This window comes from Sinocyclocheilus rhinocerous, unplaced genomic scaffold (assembly GCF_001515625.1).
Source record: "Sinocyclocheilus rhinocerous isolate Xijiao unplaced genomic scaffold, SAMN03320098_v1.1 scaffold311, whole genome shotgun sequence".
Classification (NCBI taxonomy): domain Eukaryota; kingdom Metazoa; phylum Chordata; class Actinopteri; order Cypriniformes; family Cyprinidae; genus Sinocyclocheilus; species Sinocyclocheilus rhinocerous.
In genome coordinates this window covers 579,456-598,081 of record NW_015623669.1, presented here as the reverse complement: position 1 = coordinate 598,081, position 18,626 = coordinate 579,456, and the positions used below count along the sequence as shown (strand labels likewise).

At 36.8% G+C, this 18,626-nt stretch overlaps 1 protein-coding gene across 1 annotated transcript in view; it reads right to left on the bottom strand.

The window, feature by feature from the left end:
• LOC107724143 (PDZ and LIM domain protein 2-like) overlaps positions 1–18,626 on the bottom strand; it is an 86,032-nt gene that overhangs the window by 25,286 nt on the left and 42,120 nt on the right. The window contains exons 4-7 of the mRNA XM_016532979.1: positions 18,429–18,492; positions 16,222–16,271; positions 15,865–15,963; positions 14,112–14,184 (exon numbers count right to left, since the gene is read on the bottom strand). Of these exons, the coding sequence (XP_016388465.1) occupies positions 14,112–14,184; positions 15,865–15,963; positions 16,222–16,271; positions 18,429–18,492 (286 nt within the window). The remainder of the gene's footprint in view (positions 1–14,111; positions 14,185–15,864; positions 15,964–16,221; positions 16,272–18,428; positions 18,493–18,626) is intronic.

Here is an 18,626-nt window from a genome sequence, read left to right as displayed (position 1 = left end):
CTCATCACCATAAAAAAGGTGTTTGGCTCTTTTTCTTTCTTTTTTTTTACTGAAAGGTGGTACTTCCTTACATGCAGGTGCTATGTTGATCTTTACAAGTTCTCTTGTTCATTTTTCTGCGAGTGGTACATCTCCCCCTTCTTACACAGTCTCTGCTTTTTACATACAAAAATGTGCACACAATTGCCTGTGACTAGATTTAGTAGTGACTGCTTTTGTTCCTTTTATTTCTGAGAGTGCAGGGGGCAAAAACTCTTAAGGGGGCCTCAAGATTATAAAATTACACAAAACAAGTATTAAAATAAGCTAAATCAACTGAAAATCAAGATATTCATATTTTAAATTCATCCCCTCAACAGCTGTTTTTTCCCCACTCTCTCTCTCTCTCTCTCTCTCTCTTTGAAGAATCAGGATTCCTACGGTCTTGAGAAAGAAAGAAAAAACTAGATGTATGAGAAAGCCTAATTTTAAAAGCGTGATTTCTAGACCTTGAAAAAAAAATCACTTGAATTGATAAAATCTTAAACCACCATGGGCATTTTTATAATAAATACACATTTTTGTATTCATGCAAAGCTCTAAAATATTTTATCAGGTAAAAAATGAATACAAAATAATTAAATAAAATCATTATCCTTTATCCAGTAAATCAATGAATTTTCATGACTTGTCCTGGTTAAAAAGAGTGGAAACTAAGCAGGATTCCAGAAGTTTTACAAACTGAAATGTTCTTCAATTTCATCTACAGAATATTTCAATATCATTATGGACAATGGGGAGTCAAAAAAAGTTGAGAGCCAATAAGCTAGATGATACATGCCAAATTTGGTATAAATCGGACCAGTGGCATAGTATGAAATAAAGGTTTGCCAGAAAATGTTAAAATAGCAAAAGTGAAAAACCATGTGATTATCTGATGAACGTATGTTGTAGGATTCAGATTCAGTTTGAGTCTATAGCCTACGCCCTTCTATCTCCTTAAACTAATTCAGACCATCTTCAATAGACGGATACAAACCATGTGACTGTGATCTCATTCAGATGTGTGCGATTTGCGTGTGAGTGTGGTGTACAAACACACACATTCACTAAAAGTACATCAGACGCAGACGTTCAGCATGTGTAGACAAACACTTAAGCAGAGACAATGAGAGAGAAATTCTAAGCATGTGTTTGCATGTTGCTACTTCAGACACTGTGACATGGTCCTGACCCAATAGTGTCACAACATAGTATTATGTTTGATCAGCTGAAAGGAACACATGTATCAACTCAAAATAATCCAAAATTCCAACAAATAACCAAAGGATATGCAGCATCTGCAACAAACACATGCAGACATGTTTTTTCAGTTAAATCTGGGATGATTCAGTAGTTGATGGCAGCTATGCCGGGTCCTGTAGCTCTAACAAAGTTTTTTGGGCTGCATCCATATTACCATAATAATCATCACAATATTTTGGCCATGACTGTCTTGACAGGAGTTCAGCATTTGGCATCGCATTTTTTGATGCACCACATTTTTATAATTGGAACTGTCTGTTGCGGTCATTTGCGCTCTGCCTTCAATGTGTCCTATAATCTGTGGGTCCTTTATCAACCCAATAAATTCATTAAACAGTTTTTGTCATTTTTGTTTTTGTAATTTTTTTTAGTTTGTTAGCTGAAATTCACCAGACTGAATTTCGTTGTGCTATGTACAATGACAATAAAGTATCTAAATTATCTAAAGTTAGAGGCTATGCTAATGTTTTTTATGATGGTTTTTGAGAAGACTGTTTTCAAGAATTTGAAATCTTCTTAGGTTTTGTCTTAAACACAATCTTAAGGAGAAAATATAAGAACATTATTAAGTATTTTTGGGAATACAAAATATCAAGTTTATGAATTTTATTCTTAAAATGTCTTGTGAATCCAGCCCTGGGATTATTACAGTCTTTGAAAACCTGGATATGTGAGTGAATTTTAAAAGTGTGATTTCTAGACCTTAAAAATTATAGACATTTTTAATGAATACACATTTTTCCAAATATGACAAGCTCTATTTTTTTTTAATTCATGTAAATTTATTGGTAATAAAGTGTAAAAAGTCAGTTACTGAAACTTCTTTAATTATGGAATTTTATTATCTGTAAAAGGTAAGAGTGTTAAAAAAAAAAAAGTTGAAAATGAGCAGCAGAAGTACCAGAAATATCTTTGGGGGTCTTTGAATATTGTCTTGGACTATGGGGGAACTTGGAGTCAAAAAGGTTGAGGGGTTTTGGTACAAGCAAAGTGACCCTGTGCAGATCTGTGTAAGGACTAATTTTACCCAGAATAAAATGTGGCAGAACTTCTCTGGTTAATACCATGTTAAACATGAAGTGATGAATTAAGTGTAGGGCTCAAAACACTCAAAAAAAAACAAAAAAAAAACACTTAAATCTAAGTTTTACCCTAATGTTAAGCTTATTTTACAGTTTACACATTTAGAAATAAATACTGCCAGCAGACTAAAGCATCATGTTGTAAACGAGGTGAACAGAGACGTTTGCGTTTGTGTGGCCAGAAACTGTTACATGGAAAATCGACTGGAGAACAATGCCAAGGGCATATTTTCAACTCCTCAAGGAATTCAGGTTATTCTTGTGCACACAGTGCAGCGCTACCCAATAAAGTAGCCTCAGAGTGCATAACATGTTGGACAATACTAGCACACACTTCTAATGAAGAGTTAAAGTGGTCCAACTGTAGCCGGGAATCAAACTCATTAGGCATCTGGCATTCATTAGGACCTTGTTAAAGCTGTGGACCTCATCATGAAGATTATTACGGCCCCCAACCCCCTTCCCACATTTGAATCTAACCCCAGAAAGCGGGAAACTGAGTGACAAAAACAGACGCCACAGTCACCGCTAGCTTGTTTGACTGTCCTTAAATGGGGATTTCCAGCCATTTTTCCTTGTTTTAAGGACTCTTTCATGTATGAAATACATCACATGCAAGTCATAGGAGCTTGAAGCATGTTTAATGTCAGTTCAATGTCATGACATGTATATTAACGTGTGTACATTCAGAACAGAGGGACCTGAAATGGTCCTGAAGGTTGAAATAATACACATTTTGAATAGGGTCCGTAAGTGAAAAGAGGGCATGCGTCCAAATAGAGGCAAGATCTGATGTGTGGTCTGCAGCATGAAGGATGAACGGGAAAGAAACGACTAAAGAAAAACATCGAGTCATTGAATTAAAGCACAAAGTCTGGCCCGGCGGCTGAGAAAGGCTCTGTATCACTCATGCTAATAGAGATAATGATCTCCATCTAAACCATCGTCAGCCCTGCTGCCTGACAGAGATGATGGGGTTTATGGAGTAATTAGTGAGCTTTATAAACCACGGCTTGATAGGAGCCACCTGGATGAACCGTGTCTCCTGTTCTCTGCTTCTGGTCTCAGCATCACTTTCTTTGTGTCTGCCTTCTGTTTCTTTATTTTGCTGTTTGTGTCTCTCTACCTTTCTTTCCTTCAGAAATTCACTGCCATAGTAACTGTTTCTAGGGATGTTGTTATGTGGGCTTTAGGGGTTAACGTCACAAATACATTTTTTTTTTCTGAGCCGTGAACCTTGTTCCTTGTTTTCTTCCATTCTGATTAAGAGTTACTGATGATGTTTCTTGTCATTATATTCATTTACTGTCATTCTGATTGAAGATGGTCTGTTCTGGTCGGTCAGTGTCTTGAGAAAACTGCTTGAGCTCACAAACAATGAGCACAATGTAATTTCCACCACATCTCAAGCGCAATAAGTGCAATTTATACTGTGGTGGAAAGAACATTTGAAACATTTTTGGAATAAAATCATAAGACTCCTCTGTCTTCTCAAACGTTCTGCATAATTAGACAAAATTATAGCTTCATTAAGGCAGAGTATACTTTATTTTCTATGTTCCTTGGGTTCCCAAACACTGTAAAAAAAATAATTTATGTAAAACATTCTCCAATAATCTTTGTTTTATTTACAAGAAAACACTATTTCAGTTTTTCTACTTCAAAGTTTCACATTTAATTCAATGTATTGCCATTTCTTTGTAATTATTTGTGAAATTTACAATTTCTGAGTGAAAACTGTTTCAAAGCCAATTTTTTTTCTAGTGTAGTTCAGTGCACAAGACTTTCAAAGTCTCTTGTGGTCCAAGTGTGCAGACTATGATTTGGCTACACACAGATGGTGTGAACCGACATTTAGGACTGTTCTTATGCCACAAATGATGTAATGCAGACTGTCTGTAAGCCATCATGAGAAATTTTGGCTTTATAAATGACACACAATAAAAAAAAAAGTGAGGCCTGAAGTTTTCCCACAAATAGAAGATTTTTTGAAGAATGTTTGGGATCAAACAACACTAGACCCCACTGACTTCCACTTTATAGATTAAGAGAAAAAAATAAAAATAACATCTATATAAAAATATAAAATCTTTCTTTTTGTTTTACAGAAAAAAAAGGTTTGAAGCAGCATGAGTGAAAGTAAGTGATTTACATTTAAAAAAAAATTTTTTTTTGTGAAGTGCCTCTAAATTTTCATTTTTGGTGAGGTTGAACAATATTTGGAGTCTGATGTGACGGAGGAAGAAAAAGATTCTTGGTTACTGTGTCTTTCAAGATCAATTGCCATGGGCCGGCATGGTGACTCTGATTTGGTGATAAACCTGTATATTTATCAAAAGCAGACTAATTGTGTCTAACATACTTTTAACGCAGGGTTCAACACAGAGCCCCCATGTTTTTAAGTCCAAACTTATTAAAACTTATTAAATCTTCCTCGAGGAGCGGTCTAAGAAAGAGCGGAAGCTGACAGGAAAGAGACTTGTTTTGAGGCTGGAACAGCAACTGATTGACCGTCCGCTGCGGGCCAAGCCTTTATTTGTGTTCTGAGGCAGAGACCGCAAGCGAGCGCTACAGTGAGCCACACCCCCCAGTGAATGAACTCCAGCATGCACAAACATGCATGCACGCACAAACACGGCGGATGGTCTGCCGTCACCAAGCACTAAATAGAGGGGAGCCCACATTTATAAGAGCAGGGCCGCTCCACCCAGCTCAACTTATTGAGAAAGGGGAAGAAGAGATGGATAAAAGAAAATGAGCATGCCAGCATTCTGCCACTGAACCACACTAAGTGAAAACAAATGAGAGACAAGGCTCTCAGCGGAAATGAGTGTGATATGAATGTAAACATCACATTTCCTTAATATTCTTCTGATACTTTCATTTGCACCCTAGTTTTTAAAATAAGCCGCATCTGACTAAGTTGCTCCAGATCAAAACTGCATTGTTGAAACTGCACTATAAACATGCATTTTAGCTCCCCTCACTCCACAGCAAACATGTAATATGGCGAATTAAGTCCCCCTTCTAAATAAAAGAGGCAATTACAAATTGATAAAGTCACCACACTGTTCGTGCACAGGTACTTGCATTGCTTATTTATATCTGAACCCTTAAGCCCTTTCACAGGATAAGGCTTGCCACTATGGCAACCCTCAGCAACCACAAAACGGTCGTCACGGGCAACCCATCTGGGCGATCGGGCACTAATAGCAATGGTGGAGGGAGTGATCCGTTGCTGCACATCTCTCTCCCAAGAGCAGCACGATCAGCATGGGCATATCCTAAAAGACTGAATGCACCTCTCTCCTCCCACTGTTCTCGTCCTCAAGGAGTGTGTGCAATAAACATGCATATTCCCAAATGACAGCCCTCGGCGAGGATAAGGAAAAGTGGTAGGAGAGATGGTAGAAAGTCCTCAACATACAGTACCAGCAGACATTTTATTGATTGTAGGATTCATATTTTACACAAATATGGTAAAATGTGGTCATTATCATCGGTTTGGTCACTTCCAAACAACAACCAGTCCCTAGATTTGCCAGTGTTTACAAGGTTCATGGCACTGACTCTATTCTATAGTAGAAAGTAAATTTGATTTCTTTAAGTACAACTGCATTCTCTGCCGGTTCTCACAGTTACTGTAAGATTTCAGGTTTACCCCAAAATGTTACACAAGTTGACCAAACATTGTCAATTTTGTTGCTATGTTTCAAAACCTAGTGTGCTGAACTAAATCATTTCACAGTTTAGTGGAAAAAAGCTTCATTTCACCATTTGCAAAATAACAGCATTATACAAAAGAAGGCTTGCGTGGGCTTTCACACTGATAAATACATCGGAATGAATCTAATCAGATTTCAGATTCTGAAAGTTGTGTTTACAGTATATGAACCCTAAACTTTCAATCCGAGTCACATATTTATATATTGCATGCATTCCGAGCATGCATTCAGAACTGAAGAAATCCAGCGCAATAATGTCACCTGAGCTACTGTGAGTATAATGTTGTTTTTCCCTTAGTGACATCTAAAAACAAAGCTGTCAATATAAGTGCTTTTCTAGCAAATATTTAGTAAATATTCAGTACCCTCCACTGACCAGTTTCTAAGACATAGATAAACATCTGCACGTTCTGTATAATAAGTAATATATAATGTGTATATAATATATGTAAACATACTCATCCCACATCTTATTTAAAAAAAATAGTATGAATCAAGTGTTTACATGGTTAATTATTTTTACACTGTTGATCAGACTATTTCAGGTCTACACCACCCCTTTCAATCCGCTCAGAATTTAATTCAGATTGCGTTAAATCAGATCAATTGATTATCTACATTTATATGCAACAAGATAATGACAGCATTTGAGGCACAACAGAACTCTGGATTAATAAAAATATCAAAATAAAGTTATTTCTATAGACTTTTACTATAATAATTTCTGTTAATAACAGTAATTTGACTTCATAACATTTGATAAAATAGTTATCAGGAGTTGGCCCCTCAGAACGGTTACAAACAAACATTGCGAAAATTTGCATGAAGACATTGCATTTAAATGATATACTACATGAAACTACATAAACTGCTTAAAGTGCCCCTATTATTCAATTTTTAAGGTTCCTAATATTGTTTTGGGAGTCTCCTACAATAGGTTTACATGCATGCAAGGTCAAAAACACTTTAGTTTCCCCGAGATTAGAGAAGCAGTCGCCAGTAAAATGACAGGAACACAAAAAAGTTTGGGGTTGTACTGCTGTGATACAGTGGAAAAAAAATTAACCACTGATTCTTTGCAGCCATATCTTTCGGAAGTGAAAATAAAACTAATTTACTTTGACAGCTTAGGACACAGCGTCTTCTCGACGTGGAGTCAACCACACAAAGCTACAGTGTTTGAGGGCGGGGTCAAATTGTTTGTGGCCAGCTAACGTAGAACATAGGCGGGCATTACAGTGTTTCCCACAGACTTACACTCACATTTTCAACTCTGCTTTGCGTGTTTGCTGCGTAAAAACGTAAGTCGATTTTCACATTGGTCTGAACAAAAACAGCAGACAGGCTGATTGAAAATGCTAATTCATTCTCTGCCAGCAGGAGGCGCTTTTGGAGCAGCAAAAACAGAGGTTTCCCCGACAACGTCTGTAATCAAAGCCGCGCTGCACTCACAAATGCTACTTTATTATAGGAAAGATGAAATGAAAATTACATCGAAGCTTTTCTGAAGACAGTCGGTTCCCTTCAAATTTATATTCATATAAAAACACCCGCGCATCATTTTGATTTTGAAACATGCAGTGCCCATGTTTATTCAACGAAGTTAAAGCCTTTTGGAAAATCTATTTGTGACGGTCAGTTTTGATATTGTGGCGGGCCAATGTATGGGAAACACTGCATTATGCAAAAGTGTTGGCCTGTGAAGTGTAGCCGTAACGGAAGTGGGATTCGAATTACTGATCACTCCTTTAGGCTGTTCAGAGTCGATTCTTTATTTTGGGATGCAATAACTTTATTTATCGTGCACTTTCGGCTTTACTAATATGTTTTATAAAGATTTATTTTGCAAAAACTCAAATTCCAGGCACACAGCGCCGCTCTGCTCATGTGGGCAGTGTGAACACTGTAATCTGGCAATATGGATGCCAAAATAAATACACAAAACCGACCTAAGAGTGCTGTAGCCATTATGTTCAAGCTCCTGGAAAACATTTTTCAGCTAGCACAGGAAGTGGATTTAAAAGCACTTTGTGCAGTCTTTCAACAGAAACATGATCAGACTTCCTCCATCCTTGCAACCCTTTTCTATGTGTCTCACTCATGTCACTTCCTCATCGTCTATCACCCTCTCACAGAACGATGGAGAAGACGAAGAGGAAAAGAGAGAGAAGAGGAGGAGAGTGGTACAATGGCCGTCTCTGTGCCTGTACGGCTGCCAGGACGCGAGGAGGGAGGAGTGGAAGGTCTGACCAAACAGAGCAGTGTGAAAAGGCAAAAGCGAGAAAGAGAGAGAGAGTAAAAATGCGAGACAGCGGGCAGGATGAATAAGCGCTCCTCAGCCCATCTCCACCAGGCTCAGCTGTACAAGGACGGGTCTGTGCATCAGAAGGGCGAGAAAACCAACACCACACACCTCGAACGCTCTGCATCAGAGCCCTTATTGTACACGCCACTTTTCCCAGGATACCCTACACCCCCTGACGCGGGACTAATGGTTATTCCTGCTATCTTTTCCTCTCTTAACTCACTCTCTGGAGACTACCTCTACCTGAACCACACTTTACAAATATCACAGAGGACCATTAGAGGAAAAAGACCCCCTGCACCAGGCACAACGGGTGTATAGATGTGTGCATACATGAGTATGAATGTGACAGACAGTGTTGTGGAGTAACTAACTAAAAGTAGAGACACTACCATCCTAAGTTTTTCAGTAGCGTGACAGTAGCTCAGTTGTTTAAAGTGAATTCAGGTATCACAACATCACAAATGCACAGTATTAAAATGGATATTCATTGAAATTTGCCATAGATTACATTTAACAGTGGTGATATGAGTGTTAACTAAAAATTTACTTTAAGCATTAGATGGTGGCAAAGGTACTCTATATTTAAAAATAGCTGAAATAGAGCATAAAAAAATATTTAATATTCCCCAATACAGAGAAATTTATAATCTCTAACAGTCCCTTTTTATAAGACTGAGATGACACTTTTCCACAGCTATTAGTATCAGTAAATCTACCAATTTTTTATATTTTCATTAACTCAAATGGTACGATATATTGTGATCCCTAAACTTAGTGATTTCAGTTCCTTAATGGTTCACCTAGCATTCTTTTAGTGCTTTTAGTGCATTAAGTTCCATCCACTTCTGGAGAAAACATTGAAAATTTTTTAATTAATTATTTAAAGTAAAATTTAAAAAAAAATACATAAATAAAAAAATAAAAACCACAGTAGAAAAAGACGACAACCGTTTTGTCTAACTATCCTCTCAAATAGAGCTGTTTATCTCTTTTTGATTCATTAAAATAAATGTTTTATTGCATTTAATGTAAATTTGTTTGATAGTCATTTTAATGTACTTAAATACAGTAGCTTAGGTGACAATTCTGAAAATTCTATCTTTTACTCACCCTCAAGTTGTTCAAACCTGTATGTTTCCTTCTTCTGCTGAACATAAAAGACATTTTGAAGAATATTGGTAACCAAACAGTTTCTGGGGCCCAGTGACTTACATAGTATTTTTTTTTCCATTCTATGGATGTCAAAGAGGACCACCAACTGTTTGGTTACCAACATTCTTCAAAATACTTTGTGCAAAAAAACAACAACAAAAAAGCACCTAAGATACTGTATTTAAGTACATTAAAGTAACTGCAAAAAAACACATTTTCAAACTATGGTTTCAGTGTCAGATGTACTGGTTTTCTTCCATTCCATACACTTGATGACTTCTGGGAACATGCAAGTACTTGTAAGTACAGAGAAAGAAAACTCATTTTTGAGAACACATTGTGCTTTCCATTAACCTCTACAGCCAAACCACACAAAAAGAATCAACCATTTCAGCAATCATGCCACACAATTCCAAAATAATGTGTGGAAGCTGTTGGAAAGGGCACCACACATACACACACACATCCTTAACAAGACATCATGCCAAGACGCTCTATGTTAAGTGCTGGAGACAACTAAGAGTAAAAGAATGCAAGTGTTCCCTGAAGAAGAAGAGAGGAAGGAGCAGGACTGAAGGGATTCCAGTTTGAGGATGAAAAACAAAGAGAGAGCTTGAACGGATCTTAAAATTCCAGTAGAAATATTTGAGAGAAAGATCCTAACCCTCTCTGGCACCAAAGTGGCTTCTGGGATCTAACAAAAACCACAATTACACCAGAGTCCCCCATAACAGACCCTCATGACAGACGAACATAAAAGACTCTGAAGCCACTGAAGTAAAGAGCAAGCTGACTGTTTATGTGCATGTTTGTGTGTCCAGCATTTCTGACCACAGACGTGGCAGCAAATCAACCCTACTGCTTCACCTCATTGGCTGCTTCCTTGTTCCTGCCTTTAAGCATCATTTAATCCAGAACTTTCCTTATATATCTAATCCATTGTTTGGCATGGCTAACTCTAGGCATGTCAAACATTTGTCCCTCCACTAAAACTGTATGCTGTACTTAATCAAAAAACAGATGCTGCTGAACCCCGTAACATACATGTTATGAAAGAGCCTGAGAAAGAATAAAGAATGAGAAATATGTTTAGATTGCGCAGAGAGAGACTGAGAACAGAAGGTGACGACCCTAATTTTTACTGGATTGGTGTCGGCAGTAAATTAAACGGGGTTAACTGGATGGTGGGCTTAGATTTAGTGGGAGGCCAAAAGCTGGATGTCTGTGGGTCAAAATAATGGCTAAGATATTTCATACTTTGAAAGTGGCATGCAAGAATGGTGTCTTGAACATGATGGTTAAGGCTCCGTCTACACCACACTCTCCTTGTACGCACATGTGCATTGGTGGGATGTCTGTGAGAGAATGTATGATTAGGGCTGCACAACTGGGCCAACAAAAATCACATTGCAATTATTTTGTCATATAATGTGGTCTGAACTCTAATGAGACAAACATCTCATATTCAGGAAAAATAGAAAAAAAAAGACAATATTACACAGAAAAAAAGCAAAAACTACAAAATAAAAAGGAATGCCTTTTGTTTCCAAATCAATGTTTTGCCCACACTGCCAACAAAGTTACTTATTACAAAACAAAACAAACAACGCAACATGACAAGAAAAAACAAAAACACAAACCCCAAAAACATGAGAAAAAAAAACACATCACAAGACAAAAACAAAATAATGAGACAAAAGAACAAAACAAAAATACCACAAACAAAAACAAAAAAACTACAAGACAAGAAAAACAAAAAACATTACAAAACAAAATACAAAAGACAAAAAGCTTGTTAAAAAAAAAAAAAAACTTGTTCTTCCTTTTATATTTAGTGTTGCAGTACTAAAGTCTGGACCAGACTGGACTCAGTGTCCAAGACTAGACTCACAAGTCCTAGTCCAAGACCATAGTTTCTAGTCTAGTCACAGAATAGTCACAGAAAATATGGTCTTGGACTCAGACTTGAGAGGGTCTTCTTTCCGGGTCTTGTCCGGACTTGAGTCCACACTGTTATTATTATGCTGTTACAGTGTTATTATGAAATACGTATGAAAGGCATATTACAATTTTAGTTATATTGTGATTCATTTCAAGTGCAAACGTCTGACAGTGACTAGCGTCCGGATGAAAACTCCCATCGATTAGATGTCTTGGAAACATCCATGCTATCAGCTTTAAAAATCCAAACAAGATAATCTTTCCTTCTGAACTAAAGGAGGACAAGGAAATTACCAAATTATCATTTTTGGATGAACCATTCCTCTCATTCTTTCTCCCCGCCTAGTCTTGCATGGACATTTTCACAGCATAATGCATCTATATTGAGATTTTTTGTTGACAAAGGCCAGTGCTCAGTGTCACTGTCATGATGCTGACTTCTCCCAGACCTCCCATGAGCTTCGTTCAGAAGTATTCAAACGCTGGTCTTTAAAAGGACCAAGCGTTTCTGACAGGGGAATTGGGATGTTATTGAGTTTAATAAGCTGTGTCATGAATGTGTTTATTTAACAACCACAGCACTGATAAAATGACTGGAATGTCTTCAGCCATCAAAGGTCCTGCCTGTTTTTTCCTGCTCCGACATCTGCTTTGTAGAAACTTCTGTGGGACTGAGCCCGTTACTAAATAGCTGACATATCTCGCAATAACTTTCCCACAACTTCATTTGCTCAATTTTAGCTTTTGGGACAGGCTCTGGAGCGCTTTCCCTTCAGATTATTGCCCATTCTCCAGTTTTTTATCTCCCCAGATGCTACAGAATCTGTAGAGTCAATGATGAAGATCTTGTAATAAACCCGAGGTTAAAAGAAGCTACAAGAAAGGTCAACCGTACTGTTTCAATAATGTTCTAAATTAACCATTTCCAGGTTGCGCTCCCATGAACATCAGCATGGAGAGGTGACCTTTTCAAAGTTTATGTACTCACCGCCCGCTATGAAAATATTGGAAATGCTAACCCTTTTATTGCGAACGGTATAATATTGGATAGAAATCATAATCTCATTTCCTGAGAGTGCGATCCTGGAGCTCGTTGTGAAGCGGCATCAGAGTTAATTTGTGCCACTGAGAACCTGCTTTTCCCATGAAGTCATATATAGGCTGAGACTAAAGGGATTTATGAGCCACATTTCAGGAGCAGAGCAAAGCAATCCTCTTCCGTGAGCATGTACTACGAACATGAACACATATGGAAGCTTCTCAGATGCATTAGGCAGAACTAACATCAATGTTCTGCTGCAGATCCCATCAACATTGAGACTTACCAGACCTCATCCCTCCAACTTCACTTGCTCGTTTTTGACAACCTGTAATATGTTCAGTACTGATTCACATGGAGTATAAAAATTGAACACAAACTGAAAAATAAACTTTAAGCAGTCGTATACATTTACAATTTATCTTCCTAGAAAACACACCAAAAATATTGACATCTCAATCATCTTGTTTGTATGGGCATATGCATATTTTTGTCAAAAAAATTGTTTTCAGAATGAGAACATCCCATCGTCCTTAATTATAAATGCTATTGGCTTATAAAACATACTCTATTAGTACAAGACATCTGATCCAAAAAAACAAAAACAAAGATAAGGCTAAGAAGATGCACTTCCTTAACCCTTGTCCTGTGTTAAATATCCTTTACCTCATTTGGTTTTCCCATACAAAAATGAGTGGCATTTTAAAAACTTGTAAATCTCTCCTTATGCTACATTATCCCCAAATCTTGGATTCAATCCTTTTGTCATCTTGTTTTCTTTCAGTTAGCACAGGTTTCGCATTTTGTTTTTGAACTGATTAATGGTAGTACCTCAAGTTTTTGAGTGGAAAAAAAAAGCATTATTTGTGGATAATTTTGGCAATGTTCACTGAAAAAACTGAGGCGCATAAGCTCAGATCAATGAGGCCTACAATCTATCAAGTTCCAAAAAGAAATGCATACCGGTGCTAATTGAAATAAATCAATTTTGTAGATTATTTTGAATCACAAGTACAACAAGGTGGGGGAAAAATCCCCCAAAAGTACCAAAATTATAGATTTTTTGGGAAGTTGTTAAACCCTGTGTGAGCAAAGTCTGTAGGTTTAAGTCCAATGTGATAATATTAACTAGCATTTTCTAGGGGGAAAAAAATCCTCTCAGGGTCAAAATGACCAAAACACAATATGAGGGTTAATCAAGCAATCAACAAAAAGTTCTGGTATTTGTTGCTTGTTGTGTCACGGCTGGTTCAGACAAATATGGTTATATAGTCACATTGCATTTGGTTAGGACATGGTTTTATTGTCTTTTTCACGACTAATTGAAACCGGGACAAGTAGAACCCTCTGGTTTTCAAAACAAAAGACGTCCAGCAATCAGCGCTCCAGATCTCTTGTGTAAACGCTACTTGCTATTTAAAACAAGAACGAGCTCTTCAGAATGTGCCGCCCTGACTTCTGTTTCAATAGGTCATACATCAACACAAAAGAACCCCTGTCAAACCATTCCATGGAGGATTTATTGGTTCAGATCTGTTATTTGTTCTTCAGGTTTATATTGTATATAAGAGTGACTCTACCTGAGAGAGGGGCCGGGACAGTCTGTGACTCTGTATGTTCTTCTCCTCTGAGGGCCAAGAATGAAGCTTGAGGCTGAAAAATAAAGAAATATTTAGCTTTAATAAGCTTTTAATTTTTTTAAGTGCAGACCATGGGACATTTCTGAACTGGCGTGGAATTCAAACAAGTTTTGAAGCAAACTACAACTGACATGAAATGGGTTGCAGTTACATGAACTTGAGCCATACAGTTTGAGGGTTTTTTTATAGATTCAGATGGCAAGTAGAAATGGACTAAGAAACTCAACAGAAGCAAACATAAGAATGTGAAACTATACAGATGTGTCAAGATGAAAAGATGTAAATCATGAGCCACAGGCAGTTACCTCTACAATAACTATTGTATAATATACATTAAAAAGTCCGGTGAGTTAAGATTTTATTTTTAAGAATAATAATACTTATTCAGCAAGGACACATTAAATTGATCAAAAGTGACAGTTAATACAATAATAATGTTACAAAAGACAAAGACCTCTATTTCAAATAAATACTGTTCTTTTGACCTTTCTATCCATCAGAGAACTCTGAAAAAATACATTACAGTTTTCACAAAAATATGAAGCAGCACAACATTATATTATAATGGTTTCTGAAGGATCACGTGACACTGAAGACTGGAGCAATGATGATACATTTATTTTTGCATCACAAATTACTTTTTTATATTTAAATAGAAAATAACATTTCATAATATTACTGTTTTTACTGTAATTGTTTTTACTGACCAAATAAATGAAGCGTCTGTGAGCACAAGGGACTTCTCTCAAAAACATTTTCATAAAATGTAATCTTACAAACCCCAAATGTTAACAGTAGTGTACAGTATCAGGTTTTTCCAATAATGTATGAGGAGCCTAACATGCATCCTGTACAATAACTTTGAGCTCTAATCAAAGTTCCCTTTGTCAGTTGCATTTAAAACTGCATTGCATGCAACTTCATATATTTTGTTGGAACTTACACCTTAAAAACGTTCACCTAAAAATGAAAATTGCAGAATAGCCAAGCTGCTCTTTTCCATACAATGAAAGTGAAGAATGACCAATGTTGTCAAGCAAAGTTTCCAAAGAATTATTAGTCAATAATGACTTGCATAAGACTTGACATACACATACAAGTCATATGGACTTTTATGGTGTTTCTGGAGCTTAAACGTTGTGCTCACCATCCACTTTCATGGTATATATTATAGAAGCTTGTACATTCTGCTAAATATCTCTTTGTTTTTAAAAAGAAAAATAAACGTTTGCTGATAGGCTTAATATCAAATAATCTCAGTCATCCAACACACACAATCTACTCTAAATGAATTGATAATATTTTCTTAAACACTTCTGTTACATAAATGCTTTCTCTGTTTGTACAGCTGAACATTTAAGGTAATAAAGTCAATAAAGGTTCAGTATGAGGCATCAGTCATGAAGACATCAGCTGTGTGCTGGAACACAATTTCCCAGAATCTTCATGCAACATAAATCCTAATACAGTGCTATTCTTTACATTATCAATAACACTAACAGACCACAGAGAGATAATAGGCTGCTTATTTAAAACATTAGTGTGTCAAGGTGCAAAACCAAACATCTATCTAATGAAATGTTTGCTCAAAGCATTGCCAGCAGGCAATCCCATTGTACAAACATCATCCATGTCCTTGCATCAATCTGACAGCAGCAAACCTCAACAGAGCAGTACAGTTGTGCAGTCGTACCTCTTACTGGTGGGTGTGATTCTGCCCCCTTTGTGGTCGGGGCTGGATGGCAGCTCCGGTGAATATGGGCCAGGTGACAGAGAGGCTGGGCTGGAGATGGTGTACTCTCTGTAGTTCTGGTTCTCATCTCGACTCACCTGCACAGCCTCCTGCACAACCAGAGGCGGGGAAAAAAAGTCAATAACAAATACTTGAGTTTGAATTTATAAGTTCTGATCAAAGGGCTTGTTTTTTGTTTTGTTTTGAATAGCATAGCATAGCATAACATAGCATAACATATAATTTCATAATAAAATAAAATAAAATGAAAAACACCACATAAAATTAAATTAAATAAAAAAAATTGGGCTGGAGATGGTGTACTCTCTGTAGTTCTGGTTCTCATCTCGACTCACCTGCACAGCCTCCTGCACAACCAGAGGCGGGGAAAAAAAGTCAATAACAAATACTTGAGTTTGAATTTATAAGTTCTGATCAAAGGGCTTGTTTTTTGTTTTGTTTTGAATAGCATAGCATAGCATAACATAGCATAACATAACATAATTTCATAATAAAATAAAATAAAATGAAAAACACCACATAAAATTAAATTAAATAAAAAATTTTAAAAAACACACAACAAAATCTCTCATAAGATGTTAAATTTTTCAACTTTAAGATGTGGTAACAACTTATTAAAATCTCCTTCTTCACAAGTTCTCACACGGTTGTACAGAAGGACTATGTGACCTGTGGGGCTCACAATCCTTCCAATCATAGTATCTGTTACAACAGAGACCCGTCAGCAGTCCCTTTAGCATTTAAAAGGCAGGAACTCTATCTGATTTATAACACTCCCAAGTTCCTTTCACATGTCATGGATAAAGACATGCAGAATTATTGTTGTAAAGAAAATGAAAAAGTGGGAAATACAGACTCAAATGTCTTATTTGAGCTCAACCTGACAAACTATAAATCTCTGATAAGCAGATAGATGTTCATCTTCTCTTAATGGATACCAGGCGTGCTCTACTGCAAATCTGAGAAAAGAACTGAACACTAAGCCTCGGGCCAGCAGTTCAGTGGGGCAGCACACTCACCACAGACTTGCAACAGCGATAGACTGCAGTTTTGTTGCTACTTGCAGCAACATTTTGTAAATAAGGATATGCTGCTAGTACTTTATTGTAATATCTGCAAGACTTTTTACTGTTTTTGAAAGAAGTCTCTCATGCTCACCAAGGTAAGATGTGGTAACAACTTATTAAAATCTCCTTCTTCACAAGTTCTCACACGGTTGTACAGAAGGACTATGTGACCTGTGGGGCTCACAATCCTTCCAATCATAGTATCTGTTACAACAGAGACCCGTCAGCAGTCCCTTTAGCATTTAAAAGGCAGGAACTCTATCTGATTTATAACACTCCCAAGTTCCTTTCACATGTCATGGATAAAGACATGCAGAATTATTGTTGTAAAGAAAATGAAAAAGTGGGAAATACAGACTCAAATGTCTTATTTGAGCTCAACCTGACAAACTATAAATCTCTGATAAGCAGATAGATGTTCATCTTCTCTTAATGGATACCAGGCGTGCTCTACTGCAAATCTGAGAAAAGAACTGAACACTAAGCCTCGGGCCAGCAGTTCAGTGGGGCAGCACACTCACCACAGACTTGCAACAGCGATAGACTGCGGTTTTGTTGCTACTTGCAGCAACATTTTGTAAATAAGGATATGCTGCTAGTACTTTATTGTAATATCTGCAAGACTTTTTACTGTTTTTGAAAGAAGTCTCTCATGCTCACCAAGGCTGCATTTATTTGATCAAAAATATAGTAAAACAGTAATATTGTGAGATATTAAATTGAAAATTACTGCTTTCTGTTTTCATGTATGTTGAAACGTAATTTATTCCTGTGATGCAAAGCTGAATTTTCAGCATCATTACTTCAGTGTCACATGATCCTTCATGTGCTGATTTGCTGCTCAAGAAACATCTCTTATTATAAATGATCAAATATCAATCATTACTATTATTTATACTGGAAATATATTTATACTTATATTTTGACACCAAACTTTTGAAATGTAGTGTAAAATATTGTATAATGCAACATATAATATACAGTAAGACACAAGGACGTAAGCAAACATTCAGAATTAAGGGAAACAAACGTATAGGTTAAAAAAAATAAATTATTTTTAATATAATTCTTTCAGCTACTGATCATAAGCACAGTCTCTTCGCATTTACCAAACATCTGCAGTTAAAGGGATAGTTCATCCAAAAAAGACAAACGTAAATGATTGTCATCATTCACCTTTGTGTCATTTCAAACCTGTATAACATACTTTTTTCTGCAGAGAATGTTGGGGAGAAACCAAACAGTTTTGGTCTCCATTGACTTCCATTGTATGGACAAAAAAAAAAAAAAAAAAACTCAAAATACCTTCTTATATTTTCCCACAGAAGAAGTTAAGTCATGTTGGAATGACATGAGGGTGAGTCAATCACAATTTTCATTTTTTGGGTGAACTTTCCCTATAATATTAGCTTTTTTTTTTGTTTGTTTTTTACTGACCTGGAAGCGGCCAACCAGTTGCTCTGTGATTCCATTGGTCTGACCAGGAGTGGGAGGAGCAGGTCTGTGGGGAACGAGACAAACATTAGTTCAAGGCATTTTATTTTAGTATGCATATTAGCAAACTAAACAAATGCATTGTTAAAAGCTTCCTCAAAACTTCACTGTTTATTTGGGTCACTTTCTTTGAGCATGGCT